The following is a 23,779-nucleotide window of genomic DNA, read 5'->3' as shown; positions in this document are numbered from 1 at the left end:
CTTTCTCCTCCTCGTCCTCGGTGTAAGTCACAATAAAAACTTTGCCTTGTGCGCTCTTTCGGTTCTATGACTGTTGGCTTCTTGGAATGACATGTTCGCCATGCATTCTGGAAGCGATTCGCCTGCTGCACCCGCCACAAAATAATGCATAGCCAAACAGGCTGTCGAGCAGAATTTAGTAAGCATCGTTCCACTTGCTCTTTACGGCGTGGAGGATATGATGTACTTCGTCCAGCATTGCACCCCTTTCACCAGGAGTGTCTGTCCTAACTTAGCGGCTGAACGACCTTTCACCAGGCAGCTGCATCCGTTGCAGGACACCGGCCTTGTCAGCTAACTGTAAAACTGACAAGCTTCAGTGACATCAGCAACCAGAGACGAAAAAAGAAATTTGGAAGCTGAAGAGCAGTCACATTTTGAGGTGAAGTGATATAGTTCTTAGAGTATCATCCCCAAGAGATCATCAAAGAGGGTATCAAATATGAACAGAATCTAGATCGAGGGCCTTTGAGACATCTCGAAATATAAATTTAATAAAAAACGCAGAGCTCAGTGCGAAAGAAAATAGCTTGAACCCACTGCTATACTCGCCATATACTTATCCTTACTACGAGTGACAGAAATTTTGCGACGAGCAATTTGACTACGTGCGCCTCGTAAATTATTTTTCGAACAATACCACGCGCAGTGTAACAAATTATTTTATTGATTTATGGGGCTTAGCGTCCCGCTATGAGGGATGCCGTAGTGGAGAGTCCCGGATTATTTTCGACCATTTGGGATTCTTTAGCGTGCATTGACATCGCACAGCACACGGGCGTTTCTGCTTTTCACCTCCAGTGAAAAGCGGTCGCCGCGACCGGGACTCGATCCCGCTACTTTGGGAACACCAAAACCGCTGAGCCGCCCAGGCGGGTAAGAGCGCAAAGAATTATTGTGACTTGTTACTGCACAGTGTCTTGCTAATAGCACACTGAAAATCTGAAAACGTAGCAAAGCTACTAAAAAGAAGCCTCAACGGTGTCGCCACGTACGGCCAGCCCTATTATGGTGCACGAATTCATGACGTCACGGCTGATGTTATTGTTGCCATCCTGACGGCGTACTCTGAGCGGGTGAGCAACTACTTAGCTCCTCCTTATCAGATCCTTGTGCAGCTTCTGAAGATCGCTAAACATCCGATAAGTAATCTGACAAACCTGTTAAATCAATCGCCTGTTCGCTGGCATCTGCTAGCGAATAAAAAAAAAACGCCAGAGTCGTTCCAGTGTTTAAAAGAGGGAGTCGCCATTTACTGAGCAACTGCCGCCCTATATCTCTTGGTCGCCGCGGTGGCTAAGAGGTTATGGTGCTCGGCTGCTGACCCGAAAGACGCGGGTTTGATCCCGGCAGCGGCGGTCGAATTTCAATGTAGGCAAATTCTATAGGCCCATGTACTGTGCGATGTCAGTGTACGTTAAAGAACCCCAGGTGGTCGAAATTTCCGGAGTCTTTCGCTACGGCGTCCCTCATAGCCTGAGTCGCTTTGGGACGTTAAAGCCCCATAAACCAAACCAAACCAAACCTATATCTCTTACAAGTATCAGTAGTACGGTTTTTGAGCACAGTATGTGCTCAAATGTTACGAAACACCTTGATTACAATGATCTCGTATGCAGAAACCAGCAGAGATTACAGAAGAATTCAGCTTATGAATCCGATTATTTGAGTTTATTAAGGACATTCATTTAATCTACATTCCTTATAAGACGCTCATGCTATATTTATTGATGAGCAGGAAGCATCTGCTAAGGCAAATCTGCCGCTTGCTTTTTAAACTCAGCGCCAAAAATATAAATCCTTTACTTATGAGTTGGATAGAAACATTTCTTGTCGAACAGATATCAATGCGCGTAAATAAACAGCTGTAAATGCTTTAATCCTTTAGTTCGCCCAGGCGTCCCTCGGGGAACTGTACTAAGCCTTTATATTTCTTGCTTATGTTAATGACGCCTTCCTAATTTTCTTGAGCATTTAGTCCCATTTGCGGATGATTGCGTCTTAAATAAGATCCGCATCAAGGCTTCTCCATAGTACATGCTATAAACTCGTGAATCATGTCCCAGCTGAACGCTGGCGTAACTATTTTGGGGCTGCCATTCAACCTATAGTTAAAGCAAGGTTTATTACGTGCATCTTGCGTCTGTGCCTTTCTTCCTGCGGCCTTTGCATGCGCTGCACATGGACGTACGAAAATCGTCCGTGGCGTCTAGTTAAGATCGCATGCGGTAGCAGTTCGACTGCTCACAGACACGGTGGTCCTCAAAAAACAGATGCTAGGACAAGCAACTTCACACGCAGCCTGGTCAACAGGAGTCGCATTTTTCAGAGGCTAAATTTTCCTGGCAGCATAACAGTGCTCGTTGAAATTGCTTTCTTGTTTCTTCTTTAAGATACGAATCACCTCCTAAAGGCGAGAGAGTTAGCTTTCAGAGGTGAAATTTTTCCTTATTCATTTTTTTTTTGTCCCGGCAGCTGACGAATGGAACCTTCCGCCGCCTGTTATTATTCCCATTCGATCCACTGATGCCTTCTGCAATGCTTTGCGAGTTTCAAATGGTCGTACCAAGTAATTCCTGCAAAGGCGAATCAGATAACAAATTAAGTATAATTAATTGGATATTATTCATTAACGTCTAATACGGCCGCGTTTACAATTCGAATACAGTAATCTTGTAGCTGAGTCTCTTGCTCCTGTGATGTAATTTTAAAAATCTTCCCACTACATATTCTTGTTCATTGTATTATTTTGTTCCAATATTTTTTTTTACTATGAGTGTTAGAACTGCACTTGCCCTTTATAAAGCTTCGCAGTATTTTCCTTTTTAATTAAATTTTGTTACTCGTCTAAGAACATTTTGCTTTTGCTTATTCAAACACTCCCTATGTGATACCCTTCCAGGCACTTAGGGTATAAAAATAAAAAATAAAAAGTGTACAAAAGTGAAAATACTTAGAATACTTTCAAATTATACTGCTTACACAAGGCGATCCTCACGTCATGCTATTTCTTTTGCAAAAAAAAGTAAATTATAGCGAAAATAGTTACTCGTTAGCACCTTCCAGAATTGCTGTTTGTAGTACGCGTGCTGCGCTCCAGTACTGTCAGAGTGCTAACGCGCTTTCCCCTTTCGACATTCACGGAGTAGCGCAACACAAAGTGAGGGGAGTCCCAGACCCCCCGTGCTTATGCTGCGTATACACGCCAACTGTCGCCAATTTCTCTGGTTCGCGCCGTGCGTTAAGGCGCTGACTGAGCGAACTGTCGACTATCGTGCGATATTATTAAAACATTGGGCGGTTGTACTTGTCTCCTGTGCAGTTGAACAACCTTGTTCTTGTAATATTTTTGTTAATTTTTCGTTTCGTTCACTCGCGGAACAATATTGTTTATTATTTTCTCCCGCTTCGTTGGCTTTCTGTTTAAAATGTAGTAAAAACTCGCGCTTTTTGCGTAAACTGCATTAACGCGTGTTTTTTGCGAAACTTTTATAACATTTGTTCACTTTTGCAAAGTCTTCGTCGCATTGGCCCGTTGAGACAGTTCAGAAACGCTACCTTTGTCCTCGATGTCTAGAGTACTATAAAATAGCAGTTTCGCGAACATTGCATACGTCAGAAGTGCCAACGCTTCGTTTCACTGTGAGGTGTTTTACGTCAGATACCGTCGAGCACTGGCAGAGCGTGGGGGATTGCTTGTCTCAGGCCTGGGTCATAAATTGAGTGAAAAAAAAAATCACCTTTAAAAACGATTTCTCCCCTTTGTATAAAACGATGTGTACAAGAGGCTGCCAGCCGCTTTCTCTCTCTCTCTCTCTTTCTCACTTTGCCTCCCTCTCCGCCTGTGCTCGAATCACTAGAGACCCCCCTTCAACGGAGCCAGACTTTAAAGTGGCGTACACAGATGCCCGAACGTGCCTCCGGTAGCCAGGTCCTCTTCCATGTTCTTGTTTCTACATCTGTCGTTCACAGCAGCGGCAATTTCCCGGACATTCTCTCGCTTGAGATCCTCTCCACAATTCATGCCCCTCAACATTTTCATTCGCTCCCATGTGTGCCTCCTCATTATACCGTCTACATTGACTGCCAGACAGCCATTCGTGCTATTCAATTTAAAACACTCCCACCACATCTGTCCACGAAACTAGAGGCCGCACTTGTGTCACTGCAGCCTTGCCCCGCCTTTATCCGTTGGATCCCTGGGGGCTCGGGGATTGACGGCAGTGAGCTGGCTAAACCAGCTCGCCCGTGAAACTGTTATCCAGGAACCGGATCGAGACTGTCCCTTCGCGCCACCATCAAATAGTGATCGCTCTTCACCTCAATCGTGAACTCACCCCGACCCTCTTCATCCTGGTCTTTCTGTGCGGGAGGCTTACATCCTACGACAGATACAACTAACACTCTTGTCATACCTGCAGAAATTCCGTCGCGATCTTTCATGCCCTTATGCCAACCTCTCCCACTGTTTATTCTCCTACCTGGTTGCTCTGCAATCGGAATTCTTCCCCCCCCCCCCCCCCCACGCTGCTGGGACCTAGCTGGGCTGGCTTAGAGCTGAAGGTGAATACCAACAGCGCCTGCTCGTACATCTACGTCTTAAGCGCCTAAGTCTTGTGCCCGGATTAAGTCCAATACAACAGCTACTACTACAATCGCGCCATAATTAAACAGAGTAAAATTGGAGCGAGCATGCATTACGCGTCATACAAACTCTGCGACGTGACATCGTCGCAGAACATGTGTTGCACAACCCTCCGACACTCTCAAGCTACCGCTTTGCAGCTTTTCTTCTGGGGTCCCTTTACCTTGTATTAGAATGGGAATAAATACTTTCTTCTTATTATTTTCTGCTTATTACTAAACCTGTCCCACGCCATTGCCTAAAATGGCTCAGCGTACAGAAGCTTGGAGGACCGCTTGTCGTCATCAATGCAGAGCAGCTCGCGTTTCATTCGGGCCCGCGAGGAGACTTACACCGGTGCAGCCGTTGCGAGGCTGCCAGGAAGTCGACGAGGCTGCGTGCTGGGCTCGCCAAAGGGGCCTCACCTTGCACAGGATGTCGCGCGGCTCTGCAGGAAGCAGGGCGCAACGAGGCGAGCGAAGCGGGCCCCGCACGGCGAGGGAGAGGGCCGGAGGTATCCTCTGGCAGGCTGCATTCGTGCACGCGTAATGGGAAACCGCGGCAAGACAAAGCGCTTCGCTGGCGGTCTGTCGCGTCGCGACACCCCCGTGCCCGGCACGCCGATCGGTGATCGCGACGGCGACAAGATGGCCGCTCTCTCCGGCGACCACGTGGGACAAGACTACGCTGCGCGGAAGATACCGCTGTCGCTTTTGTGCTGTCTGAATGGAGAGAAGGTTTGCTCCTTGTTTTCTTTTTCCTAGCGTTTGGAAGCGCAACCAAACATAGCGCAGCACGCTCGAGTAAGCCTTCCATCACTGAAACGCTCACTAGGTGGGACAGCACCTCCTTCCAGTGCGCGCCCGGGACGAGCGCCACTGCGCCTGACGCAGAGTTGCGACGCCTCTATACTGAGCGACGAATACGCTGGGGTACGGATTAGTTCCTCCAAGTATGACAAACGCGTCTTCATTGACTGAGACTGCCAGAATCTTGTTTTTGCGTTTCCTGCCGCTATGTTTAAAACACCTCCTCCTGCGAGTTCATGTAAAGAATGTACCATGGCCATTGTTAACACGAACGCCTAATTACTGGTTTTGTTTCACACAGGTCATCTTGACACGAACCGGCAGCATACACGCCAGAAACAGCGAGGAACGCTGATGCTTGCAGTCGTCATTGACTCGCATACAGACCTTCCTGCATTGTTCGAATGAAATGGGCACTAACTCAATCCAGGACGATCATAACTTAAAAATATGAATGTCGAGAGACTGGTTTGTTGAGGACAACCAGCGCAACTCCCAAACTCAGGAAACTTTCCGAATGGCATTTTATGCATGGTTGGTGTTCAAAGAAAAATTAAGAGCACTGTCACGTAACGAAAGGATCAATAAGCAATTGCTAAAGTCGTCTTGTCAATGTCGTCTGTAAGTGCAGTCGCAACAGGAGGCATCAGATGCTGTTCCTGTCACGAAGCTTCATCTGCGCTTGCGGAACAGCTCGCAAATTAGGCAATACAGTGACAATCAAATTCAGCATGTCTGTTTGTTTTTTTTTGTTCTGGCCTTATAAGACCGACCGCTTTTGCTGGTGCGATAAAAGAAACCAAACAGTTCCCTGAGCTCGTGAGTTTTTTCAGCCTTCTAGAAAGAATGAAAACACACTGCGCTAGAATACTTTAATCGGAGCAGGTTAAGCCGAAAGTGACCACTTTCAAATCGCGCAGGTGGGCCCTTTCCGAAGACGGCATCGCGTCCGGAATGGAATCTGTCTGAGCGCGCTGGTGCCATATGCATCATAATTTTTTCGTATCTGCGAAAAAAAGACAGGCGTTGAAGAACGTTCACTTCTCCATCTTCGGGCATAAAAAAATGCTTTATTTCTCAACAGATAAATGTACAGTATACAGCCAGCTGCTGACAGAGTCGTCAATGTGTCGCTGCACAAGTTCAGCCTGTTACCTATAATGCCAAGGCGTAATCAGTGCAAAATCATCCAAATCGAGGCAAACTGGCGTAATACTAACGAGCATATCTTATTCTTGCATCCCATGGTAGGCAGATGGTTTCTTGACACTCACAAAGTGAACAAGGGAGGGAAAAATCTCAGGGTGCTTGCCAACGTTTCGACAGTCACACACCGGGTAAAGGGAGACTAAAGATTTCAATAAAATGAAATAATACACCTGCCTTGCTCCCTCACTAGTAGTTACACATCGGAGCAAGGGTTTCAAAACAATACAAAATTAAAGAACAAGCAACGTTTAAAATACCGCCTTTAAATAAATTTCGTTTTAAAAATAGTAAAGAATATAACAAAAACAGATTTTATAAAAGTAGCTGGGCAAACGGTGCCCGTTGTTGCAACAATCAAAGCGGACGAAACGTCGTTGTATCATAGAGGTAAAAAACGTCATTTCTTGTCAGTTAACAAACGTCGTGAGCTAGAATACGATGCTGGCGTTGCTTGCGCAACAGCGCGGTCAAAACACTTCGGTAACGTCGTATAAATAGTGTTGCATAAAAGAGTAAAAAGTATATAACGTTCAAGGTTACTGCTGGGGGAAAAACGGTCACCCCGAGCGTCAGTTGTGTATATATAAGTCATTTGGTTCCTCAGATCGACGCTGCATACGCGGGTCGTCGTCTTCGTCAAGTTGCGGCGCATAAAAAGAACGCCCTCCCCCAGCGGTCGCATCCGCCCAGGGTCCATCAGGTGCGCGTTGAAGCCGGTAGCGTAGCCTCTGTGTCAACCTGAAAAGGGACAACAGAACATTCAGCCCGACGGTCCAGTCAACATGCAACGTGCCCGCGGGATACGAACAGTTGCAGGCTCATTGGTCTCTGCCACCTCGAACGCTGGGCTGGTTTAGAAAGTTAGCTTCTCTCAAAACTATGCCCTCCGGTGCAAGAGCGAAAAATGTGTGAAAGAGTCGAAGTTTTTTGCTTTTGTTATGAGAAAGAGGAAGGAAGGGGAGGGAGAATCGTAGTGCAGAAGATACGAAGAAATGTCAATTACTGCGCCCCATGCCCAGCGTGGGTGTAGCGTTCCCGGAGGTTTTGACTGGCTGCGACGCGCTTCGAGAATGGCTTGGTTTGGATTATGGAGTTTAACGTCGCAAAGCGACTCCGGCTACGGGGGACGCCGTAGTGGAGGGCTCCGGATACGTCGCACAGTACACGGGCCTCTAGCATTTCGCCTCCATCTAAATGCGACCGCCGCGGCCGGGATCGAACCCATGTCTGTCAAGTCCGCAGCCGAGCGGCACAACCACTCGGTAACCGCGGCGGCTACTTGGTGAAGATGGCTCACAGGCTATTAATAAAGCATGTGCAACGGAGAAAGGATGGATTTTTATCGGTGGTATACCGGCAAGCTGCAGCTTTCCAGGTTCATACGCCATAAAAGCGGGGAAATTTTCTACGCATCACGGTCGTCCAGCCGTCGCTTGTCTAGTTGCTCATCATTCAGGCACGCGCTTGATTACGATAAAATGTTGAAGTTGAAGTTTATTTACTTTCTTACAAAGGAGGAGCCGGGACTAAAAGCTGTGCCAACAGCTTCTCTCTTTATTCGGAAAAGCACGCTGGTGCTTTGGCATGCTAATGTCCTAGTCGTTGTTTAGCAGCCTGGTTTTATTTTTCTTTCGATCGCATAGCACTGCTCACGTGGCTCACTGCCGTGGCTTCTCGCCGACTATACAGCGACAGCTGTGCACTCACCTCCCTACGTACGTACCATTTAACGTAGATCCTGTCATCGATGCACCACTTCTGCGCCTCCCGTTGTCAGAACCGATGGTCGTCGTCAGAGGGGTCCGGCTGAAGATTGGTGCTGTCACAGTGCCGGCTGCTAGGGATCGCTTCGAGTCTGAGAAGTAACGAAGCAGAAAGAGTAGTTGCGTCAACTGACGGGGTAGAAAGTTGAGTGAGGTAAGAAAAAAAAAACACTGTCACAAACAATTTTCGGGTGCAAAAAGAATAAGCTGCGTTTTATCAGCACGAAGCCACAAACAGCAGCGCTTCCATGCAGTTTGAGGCTAGTCCGAGCCAACGTGACTTGAGCAAGCATAACTATTTAGGCGCGAGATGGAGTCAGGCCGGACCGAAACTCGAACACGCACATGTCTTACTCTCCTAGTTTGCGGTGAGAGATATTTCGTTGCCACCAGTTTACGCATAAGTACATCGGTAGACCTTTTACCCAGAAACGTGAATCCGGCTAGTTGTATACTGCAGCTGAAAGTACCCACGTAAAATATTTCTTGTTCACGGGCGCTGTTCGCGTTTCATTCCGGCCTGACCGTACACGGGAGGGTATGAACTCTGCGGCTGCACGAATGCTCTCGATTTTCCATTAGCGCATAGAATAATAAGGCGTAATCCGATTCTCCTCAGCGAAAATAATGCGAACTGCTAGAGTTTTGATCTAAACCAAAGCTCAAAGCCAGTAACACTGCATGCAGTAGTAGTGCTCGAATTTGTCTGCAACTTAGGCGCCCATGCGCAGTGCGCATCAGTCTTGTGCAGAGTGCTCGAGAGGTGCACTGCGCAGCACACAAAGCGACGTCAAGCCGCAGCTGCACAAGTTCTGAGGACAATATTCGCTCGCAAGCGCAGCAACAAGGGCTTTCAAGGCAAACGAACACAGGCAACTTGCACTCAAACCAACTGGTTAATAATTTAGCTTTTTTACCATTGGTGCCGCACCGCTCGGTTGCTCTACACAATACCGACACGCACTGTACGGAAACCAATATATGCACCATCGAGACAGATTGGAATTCGATGAAAGCTGCGCACAAACGGCCACACTGCCTGCGCACCCATCGCAGGAAGCGACGATGTGACGGTCAGCCGTCAAGAGCTCTGGTCACGGAGTGCGGGAGAAAAGGCAGAGCCACGGAGTAGCGAATATGCCGCACGCAGCAATGAGCGCGGCTTCTTAAAACCGAATGACACCTTGGGCGGAATGAAGACTGCAGCGCTTGGAAATACGGACAACACGAAGGAGACACCGCATGCGATAAAATATTCACAAGTTCATAAGGCATTCATATTCATAAGGCATAAGTTCTTCCATTCTTAGTGATTCATTTTCGGCATTTACTCGAAGAACCTCGATTAACCCTCGAAAACGCACTCTCCGAACATACACACAAAATAAGAGATAGGAAAAAACGTGCAGTAATCGAACTACCGCAGAAAATTAGGGGCTAGTTAACCAACGCCGCAAAAAAGTCAAGAAGTATATCCTCGTGAAAAAAAAAAACTTCAAGTAGAAGAAACACGAAACACAGGACAGGCGCTACTACCAACTTTTATTGCGTCATAAAAAACCAGCACAATTTATACCATTCACATGGACCACGTGATACACTGTCAGCCAGTGGAAATTGCGAAGGAAATTGCGAAGCGCCTGTCCTGTGTTTCGTGTTTCTTCTACTCGTCCTATTTTCGTTGCGCTTTGTCAGTATGTGTCGTAGCAGTATGAACCAACTAGCCCACACCAAGGTCCTCTTAAAAAACGTCAACCTGATGGAAATTAAGAGAGCAAAAAAAAAACAGAAACGCATCACGTACAGTAACTCATATGCGCGCTATATTCCGGAATGTGCAGCGAATGCCATTCCGCTAATGTGCGACGAAGAATACAGTAGAAAGACGTGGGGATCTATATACAAAAAAAATCCCAATATTCTCGACAAGGGACACCTCACAATCAACCTAACTCCAAGTGGAAGTGAGCGTGCACATTCTTTTTGTGCATGTGTGTTTCGTTTTGCGGGAAAATCTATAAATGTTGTCTCTGGTAATAAATGTTCAGTTGAAAGTCAGCGCTGGTGTTGTTGTGCTTGTTCCGTCCTCGTCTTTTTCGCACTGCATGCTTAATATGGATAACAACCAGCTCGCCCAGAGTTCTGTTCTTCTAATTGTACATCTATTTTCCGAAAGGTAACAATGAACCTCAAAGCCGTATGGGCGCATGTAGGCGTACGGCTGCGCCTGGGTGGATGGCAATGAGTAATTACTCCCTTATCTAAAAAAAATAGCCTAAAAGAAGTGTGAAAGAATAACACGCTGATAATGAGTGGTGGAGCAATGTGTGTGCGTGCCCCGCCTCTAGCATGATCGAGTGCGCCCTCTCCACCTCAATGGCTTCACTAATACGCTCTTAGGCCAAACAGCCATACTTGCGCAATGCACACTTTTATTTATCACCGTAGACGTCACGCTCGACTTGCGTCCATTCGGACAAACCCAAGAAATGCACGGTCTTTCTGCTCGAGAGCACGGTTCCTTCTTCTATGCGATCCACCCCCTCCCCACTGCTGCACAAAACTTCCGTTCCCTCATGTCAGTAATCGGCAGCTGCGCTTCGTTCTGCTCACGTATGTGTCTTTACTGCTTTAACTCCTGCACGGCAATACTTAAACCTTTGCCAGCCGACAAAGCCATGCGGCAGAACGCTCCTCTTCACTGCTCGGAGAAGAATTAAACCAGAGAGAAAAGATAATTTTGTTAAAACGAGAAAGCTCAGAAGGTTGGCCTGACAATTTTCGAGATCTGGTCAGTTACAAATCACTGGGTGAAGAGAAGGGGGAAAAGATAACCGATATTTGACCTATCAATCTCCTTCTTGTACTATTTCTGTGCCTTATTCTGTCAGTAGTCCGCGAGATTCGCCTCTGTCGCCTTTACTTTGGAACATTTTAATTTATGACCTCTTAAATCTCTCTGTCCCCTCACCTATCCTCATTCAGACATATGCTGACGACACTATTATCCTTGTCCCTGGAAAGACTAGCCGCGAGTTGTCAACATTGGGTTCAAATGTTTTAACATTAATTTAAAACTGGTGTGGCAAATATCGTGTTCACTTAAACCCTCAAAAGTGTTCTTATGTTTTATTTTTTAATGGAGTTCCGGCGTTGCGCTAACGTAAGCCAACTATACGCCTAGACAATTACAGTCTCAAGTGTGAACCCAATATTAAATTATTAGGAGCTGTTTTTCACTCCCAGCTAAGCTTTATTCCTCATGTTAATCATTTGCAAGAGAAAATTATTGCACCTACGACCAAGCTCCTTAATTGGTTCCGTTTCCATTTTCGTGTTTCTCCATGGCATTTGCGCCTAATGTATCATCAGGTTGTTCTTCCTACAATCACCTATGCCGCCCCAGCTTGGTGGTTCCATTGTCCGCCTTCCAAACTTAAGAGATCGTGTCTTATCGTTGCAACGCATTCCGCTTCTTGCTCTTACTGGTGCCTACAGTATACTATGAGAACTGTTGCTCTTCATGTCCTTGCCAATGTTCTTCCATTGTCTATTTATCTGGGCCAATTATGTGCAGAGTTTACGCTTTTTACATTACGGCAACCCGTTGTCTACGGCAAGACATTTTATAACCCGTTCGAAATTCAGCCAGTACTTAGTATCTAGTCTGACCATCCCTCATTGAAATATAAATTTTCTTTTGTTCAACTTAGTTATCAGGAAGCCTTGGCTTTTCATGTCAACGCGCATTACATATTTACACAGACGGGTCATTCACTCATCACAGTGCTGGTGCTGCTTTTGTTGTTCTTAGCTCCACACAAAAGATTTTATACGTTCATCGCATATCCTTAGAACCACCTTCAAGTGCCTATGCTGCCGAGCTTGTAGCATTCCATTCTGCTGTTGCGTTTGCTATTAATAACCCTCCTTCTATGCCCGTTCATTGCTACACTGATTCTCTCTCTGCTTTCTGCCCTGTCTTCAGTTACTTCATTTAACCCGACAATTATTTCCAATAAGAAAGATCTATATCGTTTGTCTTCTCTTGCCTCATTTCTTTTTTTTCATATCCGGGGTCACTCCGGAATTTTTGGAAATGAGTTAGCCGACCAGGCTGCTGGTAGTGCTGGGCAATATGGCCATTTACACACTTCTACCCTTTCACGCCGTTGCGTGCGTTCCCGTTTACACCATTATTCACTTCTTTTATGGCGAACTTATTGGCAAGAAAATAATGGCGGCACAGAATTATTTAACTGGATCCCCGATACGCTCAATATTCCTTCCATCCGTCTACTTAGGAGTCCTCTTATTACTTTACTCACTGGGCATGGCCGATTCCATTTCTATTTAAAAAAAATTGGCTTATCTCCTTCTTCAATTTGCTCATGCGGTGTTTTGTGCGAAGATGTCAGTCATTACTTCCGGAATTGCTCCCTTACTGATCCTTTAGTTTCCCGTTTAAAGTCTCTCTGCTCATCTGACATTACACTGTCTACTTACCCCTCTCTTTTGAATAACCCTGCTGCTTGTGCTGTTCCGATTCAAATGGTTCATCTCATCAGCAGCACAATTCCTACACATTCCCGATGAGTACCTTCGTCACTATCATTTTTCCTGCATAAGCTCTGTACAGGGAAGTGCTGTGTGTTCCTTTGCTGGACAATGATGTATCTCTCTGTGGTCTGACACTGTGTTTGAACCAACTGTGCCTGTGACTTTATCTGTGCTGACATTTTCTGTGACTTAGTCTGTGCTTCTGACTGTCTGTGGTGTCTGAACCAACTATGCCTGTGACTTTATCTGTGTTGACATCTGTGACTTTATCTGTGCTTCTGACTGTCTGTGGTGTCTGGACCAACTGTGCCTGTGACTTCATCTGTGCTGACATTCCCTGTGACGTTATCTGTGCTTCTGTCTGTTCTGCGCCTTTGGGTTTTTTTTGTTTGTTGTTTCTATTTTCCTACTTTTCTCATTAAATTAAGTTTCTTTAGCGTTTAGCTCCTTTTCTTTTTTTATTGGCTTTAAGCCCGGCAAAGCGTTGCTGGTCCGGGCTCCCTCTCTCTTTCATTTATGTTTTTTTTTTCTGAGAGGACCAATAAAAGGGCCATGCAGGACATGACGGAAAGGAAACTGCCGCCCTTAAGACTTCCATCCCTTCACTGCGGCTCCGTCTACAAGCTGCCAGCACAAGTGCACTACTGCGCCTCATTCCATGTTGCTTTCCTAGTGGATGCGCAGCCGGTCGTGAGTGTTGCACGTGCGGCCGTAAGCGCAGCCTGTAACAATTTGATGCAGCGTGGGCTACTTGGTGGTCGTCCACGATGTGCGAAGCGCCACACAGACGAAGACAAAAGAACAAAAACAGAAGAGGATTTGCGACACAGGCTGCTTGGAAATCAGCATCCATTTCCTAGTCCTCCTTCACCGTGCAAACGGCCCGCGGCGTCCGACAATTTCATTGGTCGCTTTTTCTGCCATCCGGCGACCGCTGAAATGCATGGCGCTCAGGCCGCGAACTTCCATCCCTCCCCCTATTTCCTCTCCCGCATCCGGCCGCGAGCATACACCTCCTCCTGTACCTAATGCACTTACCCCTACGCTACTCTCACCCACATTCTCCTTCAATCCGGAACTCTTGACCACCCGGGAGGAATGGGAGACCCTACTGCGTTCGACGCACCCGGCCAGGCAGAAGAAGACCGCCACTGACCAGGCCGCCCACGTCACGGAACTCCATGAACTCATGAACGTATAGTGCGGTGGGGTCGTGCGGGGGCCCAGAGACCGGCGTTCCCCAAATACTTGGTAAAATAAAGTTATCTCTCTCTTCATCCTCCGTTCAATGGAGCCGCGTTGGCTCAGTGGTTATGGTGCCCGGCTGCTGACCCGGAAGACGCGGGTTCGATCCCGGCCGCAGCGGTCGCACTTCGATGGAGGCGAAATGCTAGAGTACTGCGTGCTGTGCGGTGTCAGTGCACGTTAAAAAAACCCTTATCATCCGAAGCCCTCCACTAAGGTGTGCCTCATAGCCTGAGTTGCTTTGAGCGGCCCAAACCCCACAACAGCCTCCGTCCGTGCACGTTTCTGAATAAAGAGTGTGCTCAGTGCATTCATTACCACACCAGACCACTCGCACACGTCGAGCCGCTTTTCTTGATCGAGTCCGTTCGCAGGACACACGCTGGCCCGACGGTATCGACGGTGTATAGTTTCCTTGCGAAAACAACAGCGTTCGTGGCGTTGCGGTCACAGACCACTTCGCGTAAAACCGTCTAGTGACGTCTCCTCTTTCTCCGCCTTAATCAAAGTATTGCGACAAGGTCGCCTTATATAAGGCACCAAGATAAGCCCACCGTCGCCGCAGTGCGCGGCGGTGTCGACAGTAGGAAAGGAGCCCGGACCCCTGCGAGCCCACACCTGAGGCGGCGCGGACATCATCCGGGCGGTCGTTGCCGCTGCAAACCAGGGATGCTCCAACAGCTGGGCTGCGCTCGGTCGGTGCGAGGCGTTGTGCTGCAGCAGCTGGTCAACCACGCTCTGGGCATGCTCCGAGACGTGCTCCCAGGCCTGGGGAGATAACCGGTCGTCTTTACACATGCCACACATCCGAATAGGATGATGATGATGATGATGATGATGATGATGATGATGATTGACTTTTGCGGCGCAATGGAAGCTGCGGCCAAAGAGCGCCAAGAACAATGTTAATGGCGAACACAGGTCTTTAAGGCGTGTTATATTTGTGAATTCGTCTAAAACCTGGAGTAAAAACAGGTGGGTGTATAAGACCTACTAAATGTTTAGTATGATTAGTGCAGTGTTTCAGGGGAGTGTAGAGTGCAGTGTAATTTAAAAACTGCGGTGGTACATCAGGCTGAAAAATGTTAGAAGGTAAGTCGTAGTGAAAACGAACAGAAGCTTCTGCCAGGTTGGTTTCCTAGCAGCATCAATGCATTTCCCTTACTACGGGAAAGGGAGTGAAGCTCTGGGCGCATACGTCACATTCAGTCATACCCTCAGCACTGAAGGGCAGACTGACGTTGCAATATGTTATATGGATTAAAAAAATTGCTAGTGAAAATTTCCCTCAAATAAAAAAAACGATCGGAGCTGAACATTGCACTATCGTCTCAAAAGAAAACGGGGTGGGCTAAATTGTGATAGATGTAGATGTGAATCAAATAAATGTTTCTCAACATTGTACAGAGCAGTGAATTTGAGAAGGACGTGGAGCACAGAAAGGCTATAGCTCCATGCACTTCGAACACTGTGGTTCGAGGCACCGGTATAAAAGTGTGCATGTTTCGAGTATATACGTATGCTCTAGTCTCGGTCTACAGCGTATACAAGTTCTTGATTCATATTGCAGCGAAGAAGCACACACACACAGAGAAGGAACACGCAAAAAACACGTACGAACGCTGCAATATGAATCAAGAATGTTACCAACTTGCCCAAAAACGTGTTTTACTCAAGTATACAAGTTGTGTGTGCCCGTGTTTCTTTTCAGTTATGTGTCTGCTGATTATGTGTTTCCCGACATCTGAAGATCGAAAATGTTTTACTAATCTGAAATAAATACGAAAGAAACCCCTGCAGCCAAAAACCCTCAACGCGACAGACACACCGCTTCCCGGCAAGTGTCGACCTTAGAAGCCTTTTGAAAACAAAACAACGGAGATCGAAAAGACAGCTGAACCACTGATTAGCAGCAGGCTACATCTGAACAATCTGCTACCAAATGAGAGCAGCGCAATTTGCAACCAGAGAAGAAAAAATATGAAAACACGCCGACAAGTTCACATGGGCGCAAAAGGCGAACAACGAAACGTGGTCTCGCACCACTCAAGTTCGCACAGCTAACAGTGGCCTCTGTCCATAGTGAAAGACTCTCCCATCAGCCAGGAACAGCGCCAAAGTGTTTGCACAATGTCAGGTCTTTGGCACTTCGTGATGGAAAAAAAAAATGCCGTCCGTTATCCGTATTTTCGAATAACAGCTATTTTTTATTTTGATCAACGCAAACCATCATATGATAGCTGCAATTGTGACAAGAGATTATGCTGTTCTTGGATAAAAATGAAGAAAGGAGAAAGAAAGAGAAAAGGAAAGGCGGAAAGAGAGAAACATAATAATAATTGGTTTTCTGGGGAAAGGAAATGGCGCAGTATCTGTCTCATATATCGTTGGACACCTGAACCGCGCCGTAAGGGAAGGGATAAGAGAGGGAATGAAAGAAGAAAGGAAGAATTAGGTGCCGTAGTGGAGGGCTCCGGAATAATTTCGACCACCTGGGGATCTTTAACGTGCACTGACATCGCACAGCACACGGGCGCCTTAGCGTTTTTCCTCCATAAAAACGCAGCCGCCGCGGTTTTTATGGAGAAACAGAGAGAAAAGGATTACAGCAGGAGAGAAGAAAAAAGAAACAAGGACAGACGAAAAAAAGGGAAGAAAAGAGAAAGAAAAACATAAAGAAAAATAATGACAGAATTAAAGCATTTGGGGGAGGAGGGGTGGGGGAGAAAAAGTTTAGACGGAGGAAGGGGTGGCATACTTTAATGGCAAATGGAGATGTTAGCCTGGTAATCTACCTGGCAGGCTACCCCAGATGAGGGTGAAAGAAAAAATTGAAGCGAAGCACATTCGCCCAAAATTCGCGCATACACACATGCCCACGAATGATTTGCACAGGATGCGTTTAAAGGGGCTGTGAAGGGGGCTCTAATAAAGTTGCGGCATGCCTGGGATGTTAAAGGATGCCACTTCAAGAATAGTGTCCAGCAAGGATTTTTTTTAAAATCTTTGTAGAAGCTGAGTTATCTGTAGTTAAATTTTGAATTTCAGCGTCTTCGCGCCTCTCCCTCTCCTCTCGTCACTTTTTGCACGCTAGAAGGTAGGCGCTCCTTCGCCGACCCCGCTCTGGGAGCGGAGCTTCCCGACCCGCCGGAGCTAAGCGGCTTATTGGCCGCGGCAACGGTAGCTGCGTGACGTCTGAAGGAATCTAACCAATGGCCACCTCTCACCTTGTCTACGCAGACGCGGGGGACGGAGGAGGGTGCGAGCATGAAAAAGTCGCCGGGAAGGGCTCGCCAACTTTGACGCGTGATTGTGGGTCGTCTGCTACGTGTAGAAGAGTATTATTTGACTCTGGTTTTCATGGCAACACAGTGCAGTGCTTAAGTGAGTTAATGTGCTCTCCTCGGAAGGCGTTTCAGAGCCCCTTTAAGTCCCGTGTCCTTGATAAATTTTAAGAATGCTTCCTTTGTATCTAAAGCCGAAGCTATGTCACACCAGGGTCCAAGTACATTCGTCAGGCTGAAGGTAGAGTCCAGAGACGTAGACCTAATTCAGTTTTCAAAATTCTGAGTGGTGCTGTAAAATTACTGCAGCTGCAGGTGATCAGTGTCTCAGAGTAATACAAGACAATGTGCAAGAGCCCACATCTACATTTACAAGAACATTACCCGAGGAACGACTCTGCTGTGCCAGCAGTTATCAGCATGATCGTCATAGGTGCACAGATACTTACACCATCACGAAGATATCTTGCCACACCAAAAATGAGAAAGGACAAACTGAAAAACCTAGTAGGAGCGACCATATTTTATGCAATAGGACCATTTTGAATAATAACAAAGGAACAATACCCGGTAAAGGTAGCGCGCTGGGACACGGCGCACCGCAGTTTCACTTCGTCAGCTTGAAATAAAATGAACTGATAAGTGTTTACTATTCTTTTCGACAATCATATAGAGCTTATGGCGAACTTTGGGATTTAGAACACCAGTGGTGCGCACAAGGTAACCATACACGACAAACACATTCATATCCGCATGAATGTGGGCTCCAAAAGGAGAGCCATTCGGGCAGCCTAACAATATTTACTCGAAGTGCAGCGTCTCCCAGTGCGCTGATCGTAGATGCTCAAACGCTTCAGTCTTTGTCTCAAGAAAAAAAAACATTTTCCGAGGCACTCCCGACGTTCACGTCCTGCTTCCGGTGCAAAAGTGACGCTCCGCTATGCGTCCGCGTTTGCACCCAGCCGTCCCGCGGAGACCGTACACGATCACGTTACTGACCGGCAGAATCAAGACAGCCGCTGCCTCGGCTCATGTGCTCCCTCCTCCATGCTCCTCGCCACCAGATCACGCAGGCTGAAAAGCGTGGCAGTCGGCCCTCACTTGTGCCCAGGAGCTCGTCCAGTCGATTTCCTGTGTCGAAGGAAACCGCTGCGCCGCGCTGCCGGCGGTGGATTGCGCATACGCTCTGTTCTCGCGTCAGGCTTATAATGCCAGCTTGGACTCATTGAAGCCGCACGGTTGTTCTGAAACTGCAGTGTCGCCAAAGTGTTGCCGCTTAGGCTGTTTACAAGAACCGTTGTGCTGAATGAACTAGCCTTATCAAGAACAACGGGAGGTCACTCTTGCTTAGTCAAGCAGAGAACTCGCTGCTGTACAAGAAGTGAAGTGTATGTTCGACATCGTACGGATATGCCCACGACAGTACACCCGCGAGCCTCATGGTGTGCTAGCCTTTGCAGAGACCTGCCCCAAGAAGCGGCGGAAGCAAGCTTCGAAAAGGTGAGATGAAACTTCCCTTCTTCCAAGACTGTCAAGAAATGTTTGGCGGCTTTTGGCACCTTCTTCTGAGAAGAAAGTACTAAATACCAAGGCTCTTGGCCCTAGCGAGAAGGATGCTTTTTGAGAAAATAAGCTTTCCATTTAGGGCATTACTCGTGAAATATTTATCTCCAGCGAAAAACAAATAAAAGCCCAGCGACCAATTCCGCGAGATATTGATCGCAGTAGGCGATATGATGCTGCAGGCATCAGCGATATTTTTGCTTTGGAGGCATGAGAAAAAGCTTGAAAGTTATTGCCGGGAGAACTTTCTATTTATTTATTTATTTATTTATTTATTTATTTATTTATTTATTTATTTATTTATTTATTTATTTATTTATTTATTTATTTATTTATTTATTTATTTATTTATTTATTTATTTATTTATACGCCAGAGGCATTACAGAGGGGAGTGGCTAAAATATATAACAATCAACAAGAAAGGCAGTTAAACGTTATAAAAATAAGTTTCTCCTAATCATACAACGTTAGCTAAACCTAATCACACAATACAGCGAGATGCTATAAAAACAGGGTTCTCCTAATCATAGAGTGTTAGCTAAACAGTTTCGAAACAGTTATTATTCATAGACACAATTTCACCAGGCAGGTGGTTCCAATAGCGAGATGTAAGCAGAATATATTAGTGAAAAAAAGTTGGTGTTACAACGACCCAGACAAACTTTATAAATGTGACCAATGCGATGGGAGCGATACAGCGGTTTAATATGCCTGTCACACGGGCACCGCAAAGGCCTTTGAGAATCAGGTCCTTACATCCAAAGGCGTAAGGAGTGCAGCTACACGGCACAAATGGCGCGCCTTTGCCGCTAAGGGCCTTGGAGGCGAAGAAGCCCGTCAGAGACCTTTGGAGCCCAAAGGCGCGGCCTTCAAGAACCTGCGATCGCAGTGCCACCCAATGTCAAAAAGTAAAAGCAAAAAAAAAAAAGATACAGACAACAATGTTTGAAAACATATTTTTTTTTTAATACGAAAGGTTTGTCTGACTGCTTCTTGTACGGGTGTTTATATTTTATGCCCATATTTCGAGACAGTGAAAGTGTTGCAGCAACACCGAGTGCCCCTGGTGGCAAAGGCAATACACAAAACCTGCTGCTGCTGATGAGAGCAGCTGCTGCAGTTCTTTCAAGCAAGCAATGAGAATGAAAAAAAATTGTCTGAGCTCAACGAATGAACAGAATTCTCCACTTCAATTTTAAAACACTCACTTCAGCCGCCTCGAGCACAGCGGCGGGTGCTAAGCCTGAACGACAGTTTCACCTTTGGGCTGCACGGTGTATAGCTGCGTCACTGCTCCTTCAAGCTTTCGCTCCTTTGGTGAAAAATGGTGCCTTTGCTGGAAAGGCCTTAGAGGAATGCCGTGTGACAGGGGTATAAGAATCAGTTCAGTGTGCTGTATGGGATGGTGGAAAAGCTTATGAAATAATGCTACGCGAGAAATTCTGCGGCGACACGCTAAAGACGATAGCTCAAGGCTACTTTTCATGGTTGATATGCTGGCTGTTCGGCTGTAATTAGAAAACATGAAGTGAGTGGAAATATTTTTAACAAGTTCAAGAGAATGGGTTAGGGTGACATGAGCAGGATCCCATAATGATGACGCGTATTCAAGTTTCGGGCGTATAAGGGTCTTAAAAAGCAGCAATTTAAGGGAAGATGGAGCCCTGGAAAAATTACGGCGGAGGTAACCTAGCATGCAATTAGCATTATTGATGATATGATTAATGTGAATAGTGCAGGATAAATTATTTGTTATATATACTCCGACGTACTTGTAGGCGCAAACGAATTCTAAAGCGCTGTTATTTTGGGTAGTAAGTCGAGAGGCCGGAATTTGTACGAGATACGTGCATGACTTTGCATTTGTTAGTATTGGGTTCCATGAGCCAAGTATTACACCTAGAAGCGTCGTTAGCGTTCCTGAGCTCGCGGAAAATGACGGAATCGGCGGCAAAAAGGCGAATATTACAAGACACAATGGAGGGAAAGTCATTTATGTAGATAAGGACAAAAAGTAGTTAAAGAACAGATCTTTGCGATACGCCAGAATGCACATGCCTTAGTAGGGACTTATGGCCGTTAGCTGCAACATATTGTGAGTGATTGGTAAGGAACCATTCAACCCATTCAGAAGACTTCATGTAGTCAACATTTAACAGTTTTAATTTGTAAAGAAAGAGCTCGTGAGCAACCTTATCGAAGACTTTAGAGAAATCTAAAAAACATAGTCGACACGAGATGAACGGTCTAAAATGTCATGGAGTTTGTGCGTGAAGGATATAAGCTGAGTTACACATGAATATGATTTACGGAAGCCATGTTGAGACGAGGTGAAAAGTGAATTTGATTCAAGGAAGTTAACTGAGAAAAAAATACATGTTCTAGAAGCTTGCAGCAAGTGCTGGTGAGGGAAAAGGGTCGGTAGTTCGCAGGGTTAGTTTTACCGCAAGATTTGTGAATTGGAACCATCTTCTCTATTTTCCAAGCAGTAGGAAGTGAGGATTTTTGTTACGATTACCGAACTATAAGCAAACGCATTTTTTAGAAACTTAGCTGTTATTGCACCATAACCGGGGAAGAGTAACTTGACAGGTTATCAAATAACTTAACAATCCCTTGCACATCAACAATGATTCTGGGCATCTCAGTGAAGTTGTAATTACGTGTAGGAGGCGAAAGATGGTTTGTAGTACGAGAAAAGTTTTTCAGGAAGGAACTGTTAAGGATGGTAGCACACTGATTCGAGTGAATAGGGTTATGCGATGAATTTTCAAGAGCAATATGGTCATAGGTCGACGGGTTAACTGTGCGCCAAAACTTGCTAGCATTTGTTTTCAACATGGATGGAAGGGTGTTGGAAAGAAAATTTAATTTGGAATCTTTTAATGCTGTGACGTAAGTTTGAGAAGCTATTTTGTACGCGGACGAGCGGACATCAGTAGGTGAAAATTTAGCGGTGCAATAAAGACCTTCCTTTTTTTGTTAGGCGTTTGATGTGTATTATACCATTGTACGTTGGCGTTAGTAGCAATTCCGAAGCAAGGAATCTGTTTTTCGTAAAGTTCATGAACTTTCGATGCAAAAATTTCCCAGCTAGTTTCCACAGTGCGGTCATCAAAATCATGAAACAGGAAGTCGATAAAGGCAGAGTTCGTTATTTATGGCGTCTAAGTTATATCGCTTACAATCTCGCAATATCTTGACTTCTTGATATGTAAAAGTGGTAAAACGGGCTAGTTGGTCTTGGTACGTAGAATGCACACTTTCTTCAGCGCGAAATGCACAGCACAAAGAAAGAAAGGAGATACACGCAGGACGAATGATGAATTCAACTGATGGTTCATTGGCACGAACAAAAATATGCACACAGCAATTTTTGATACCCCAGCTTACAAGCGCATGTCCCGCACATTCGCATCCGCTTAACACAGTTTAACAATCCAGCAGTTTCACCTAGGCACACGTGTCATTCTAGTATTCAGACAACGCAACTCCTTGGACGATAACAGAAGAGATGCAGTACTAACGCATTTATCGCATCCATTGCGTATCTCGAGGGCTTCAAAAATTTCCCTGCTGTTCTGCTGCTTGAAGCTGCGCAGCACACGTGTGTTGCTCAACGGAAGGGTGCACGATGGTCTGGTAGGGCTAGCACACCGGCTGCAATGTTCAGCCAGGTGGCTACTCTTCACACGGGACTCGACTGCTGCATGCGGTGTTCTCGCAATCTGTCGTTGAGACACCTACCCGTCTGTCCAATGTATACAGCTCTTTCCGCGTGACAGAGGTATCTTGTAGACGACCGCTGTCCTACAGGGGACGAAGCGGGTTTCGTGCCTCCTCTTGCAAGCGTCAGTGCCAGTCCGCCGAGATGACTTTGACAAGTGGGCATTTATGAAAAATGAGAGCATGCAACGACCGCTTATGCCAGGAAGACATGAAAGAGAAGATGCGTAGTCAGGGACTCAGGATGGCTGCTGAGATAAGGTCAAGAGTGCTCGAACTGTTGGATGTTGTTCTACTGGGCTGAAATACTAATTGAGAGAGCGAGAATGTAGAGCACAGGTGTACAAATTCGTTGGCCTCGGAAGTAAGGGTGTCAGGTGAGGTGGCCGTGAGTTCCATGCAATATTGGGGAAATTAAAATCGCCGAGAAGGAATAAAGGTGCAGAGGTAAAACGTGTGCGAACTACGCTTACTGCGTCGCGAAGGCCGTTAGAGAAGGTATACCTAGGGATGATGGTGCAGGACAACAGACGCCCAGGATTATTTTTTGATGCCCAAGAATAACTATCACTTCCAAATCGCTCTTAAGGTGGATACACAAGGATGATATGTCTTAATATATAGCTAGTAGGACCCCCCTTCACGGCGCAAGGGTTTATCGTAGTGGTAAATTGTGAAAGCTGATGCATTATGAAAATGCCTGAGTGAAGAACATTAGTACAAAGCCAGGTTTCTGTTAAAGCGATGATGTCAGTGGAACATGTGTCAATCAGAAATGAAAGTGCCACGTTTGTTAAGCGCGATCCCTACGCTGCCAAAAAGGACTGATACGTGCGATGTGGGCGGAAATGAACAAAGGCCACTACCCCTCGCCCTTTCTTAGGCTGTAGCAGGCTGTTGATCCACGCGGGTATCGGTGCGTTCGTCCCTTGACTCAACCTCGCGTATGCTATTAG

At 46.2% G+C, this 23,779-nt stretch overlaps 1 protein-coding gene across 1 annotated transcript in view; it reads right to left on the bottom strand.

Moving 5' to 3' along the window:
- Positions 1-6,538: 6,538 nt before the first annotated feature.
- The window catches only part of LOC144114142 (serine/threonine-protein kinase H2-like), a 40,947-nt gene continuing 23,706 nt past the window's right edge, over positions 6,539-23,779 (bottom strand). The window contains exons 2-4 of the mRNA XM_077647660.1: positions 14,868-15,017; positions 8,405-8,536; positions 6,539-7,419 (exon numbers count right to left, since the gene is read on the bottom strand). Coding sequence (XP_077503786.1) covers positions 8,519-8,536; positions 14,868-15,017 — 168 coding nt within the window. The 3' untranslated portion in view covers positions 6,539-7,419; positions 8,405-8,518. The remainder of the gene's footprint in view (positions 7,420-8,404; positions 8,537-14,867; positions 15,018-23,779) is intronic.

Source organism: Amblyomma americanum, chromosome 1 (genome assembly GCF_052857255.1).
Source record: "Amblyomma americanum isolate KBUSLIRL-KWMA chromosome 1, ASM5285725v1, whole genome shotgun sequence".
NCBI lineage: Eukaryota > Metazoa > Arthropoda > Arachnida > Ixodida > Ixodidae > Amblyomma > Amblyomma americanum.
The sequence above is the reverse complement of the archived record's forward strand: the minus strand, read 5'-3'. Positions and strand labels throughout refer to the sequence as shown.